This window comes from Papaver somniferum, chromosome 5 (assembly GCF_003573695.1).
Source record: "Papaver somniferum cultivar HN1 chromosome 5, ASM357369v1, whole genome shotgun sequence".
NCBI lineage: Eukaryota > Viridiplantae > Streptophyta > Magnoliopsida > Ranunculales > Papaveraceae > Papaver > Papaver somniferum.
In genome coordinates, this window is record NC_039362.1 from 134,902,669 (window position 1) to 134,905,141 (window position 2,473).

Sequence of the window (2,473 nt, forward strand, 5' to 3'; positions counted from 1 at the left end):
TTACATGTGTAAAACAAGCTCCCAATTGTGTAGAATTTGACTGCAATCAATGAAGCGAAAAGTTTCTTTATCACGTCTCCATAAGACCATCTTCTGCTTGGGTTGGAAAATCATCTCATGAACTGATTTTGACCTTCCCATAAATACTCTATTGTTCCTCTCCTTCCAGATGACAACTATGGTTAGAGTTCTATGTGAATTTTTTGACAACTATGATTAGAATTGTATATCATTTCATTGACAACTTTTGTTTGAGTTGTAAGTCACTTCTTTGACAACTATAGTTTGAGTCGTATGTCATTTCTTTGACAACCTTTCATAACAGTTATGGTTATTTTTCATTTGTGAAAAAAATATAAAATTGGTCACAACATGAAAGTCTTGAGCTGGAATTGTCAGGGTTTTCTAGGTAAAGATACTCGTGATCATTTGAATCTTCTTAACCAGTTACACTCACCTGACATTATTTTCCTGAGTGAAACTAAAATAAAGATAATAGAATTCTAGGCCTTTAGAATTTTCTAAATATGCCAAACAAGTTTATTGTTCACTCCATTGGTACAGCCGGAGGTCTTATTCTTCTTTGGAAGGATGGATTCCAACTTGATATTGTCTCCCAAACTGATAAAATAATACGTGCTAAAGTTCTTAATGATCCTAGTAAAGGAGTCTGGTATTTGTCATGCGTTTATGGTACTCCTTATATTCATGAGAAGTTTGATCAATGGTCATACATTAACCAACTTAGTAACTTTATAGATACTTCTTGGGTTATTATAGGGGATTTAAACATCACTCTTTCCCCAAATGATAGAAATACTCAATCTTCTCAAGCTACTTCTAGTGATATCCTAAACCTAATCAATGAGGCAGATCTTTCTGACATGGGTTTTAGTGGTAACCTATTTACTTGGTCTAGTAATAAGCATGGCACCAGCCAGTTTAAGTCTAGGTTAGATAGAGCCCTTGTTAACAACAACTAGTTCATCTCATATCCTGATTTCATCCTTACGCATTTGCCTCAAAATGGATCGGACCATGCTCCTATTATGTTGGATCTGTGCAAACATAACAATGTAACGGGTAGAAACTGGAAGTTTTTCGAACATTGGTTATCTAATGATAGTTGTGCTGATAAAATTAAATCTGCATGGTCTAATAGTTTCACAGGTTCTAATGCTTTTGTATTCACTAATAAATTGTCTACCACGAGACATATTTTGTCCTAATGGAGTAAAAGTATGTTTAAAGATATCTCTAACTCCATTGTCCAGTTGCAGCAACTTATTTCTAATCTTCAAGCTTCAGATATCAATGGTTCAAATACTGATGAAGTTGTCAAGCTAGAGCAAGAAATCAAGAAACTAAATGAAATCCAAGAGAATTCCAATAGACAGAAGGCAAGGGATCATTTTTACAATGATATGGATTTAAATTCAAAATACTTCCACATCAGAATGAATAGAAGGAAATCGCGTAACAAAATAGATGCCTTGTTAGTTCCAAACGGTACATGGTGTAATGATAGAGACTCCTTATCATCTCTTCTCAAGAATCACTTCCAAACTATCATGACATCTTCTTCTCCAGTTGACAGCAGCAGTTTCCTTCAATACATACTGCATTGTATTACAGAAGAGGATAACCACCAGCTTGAAGCTATTCCTTCAGAAGAAGAAATTCACTCAACCCTGATGACCATGGAACCATGGACTTCTCCAGGTCCAGACGGATTCCCCCTGGCTTCTATCAAACACAATGGACAATGGTGAAAGCAGATGTTTGCAAACTTGTGCAGTCATTTTTTCACTATGGGTTCCTTCTCAAGCAGCTAAACAAAACAAGAGTTTCACTAATACCAAAGGTTCATATTTCTCAAAAACCGGAAGATTTCAGGTCGATCCCTCTATGTAACACAATCTATAAAGTTATATCTAAGATCATTGCTTTAAGAATGAAAAAGCACATCGCTTCAATCATCTCGCCTATACAATCTGCGTATGTTCCTGGCATAATTTCTGTGAATATCTACCTAGTGCAAGAAATTATTCAAGCAATGAAACGAAAAGAAGGAATTAGTGGTAATCTAGCTCTGAAGATGGACATGTCCAAGGCCTTCGATAGGCTTGAGTGGAGTTTTTTGTTGGATATCCTTAAACGCTTTGGATTCTCGGATAAGTTTAGGCAGCTCGTTTCTCAGTGCATCTCTACCACCCAGATTGAAGTTATGCTCAATGGTTCTCCCACTTCAGTTTTTAAACCTTCTCGCGGCATTCGTCAAGGCGATCCGTTGTCAGCATATTTATTTATTTTGGCAATGGAATCTTTCTCGAGGTATCTAGATCATTGTGAACACACGGGTCAGTTAACTGGTATGAAAATCTGAAGATTGGCACCAAAAATAAACCATCTGTTATTCACAGATGATTGTTTATTGTTTTGTAAAGCTAATGATACCCAAGTTAATAAGCTT

The 2,473-nt window shown here is 36.0% G+C and overlaps 1 protein-coding gene across 1 annotated transcript; it reads left to right on the top strand.

Annotated features, from left to right (window-relative positions):
• The first annotated feature begins 527 nt into the window (after positions 1-527).
• On the top strand, positions 528-1,772 carry LOC113279640. Its single transcript, XM_026528315.1, has 3 exons — positions 528-952; positions 1,127-1,184; positions 1,275-1,772. The coding sequence occupies exons 1-3, from the start codon at positions 528-530 to the stop codon at positions 1,770-1,772; spliced, it is 981 nt and encodes a 326-aa protein (XP_026384100.1).
• The last annotated feature ends 701 nt before the right edge of the window (positions 1,773-2,473 follow it).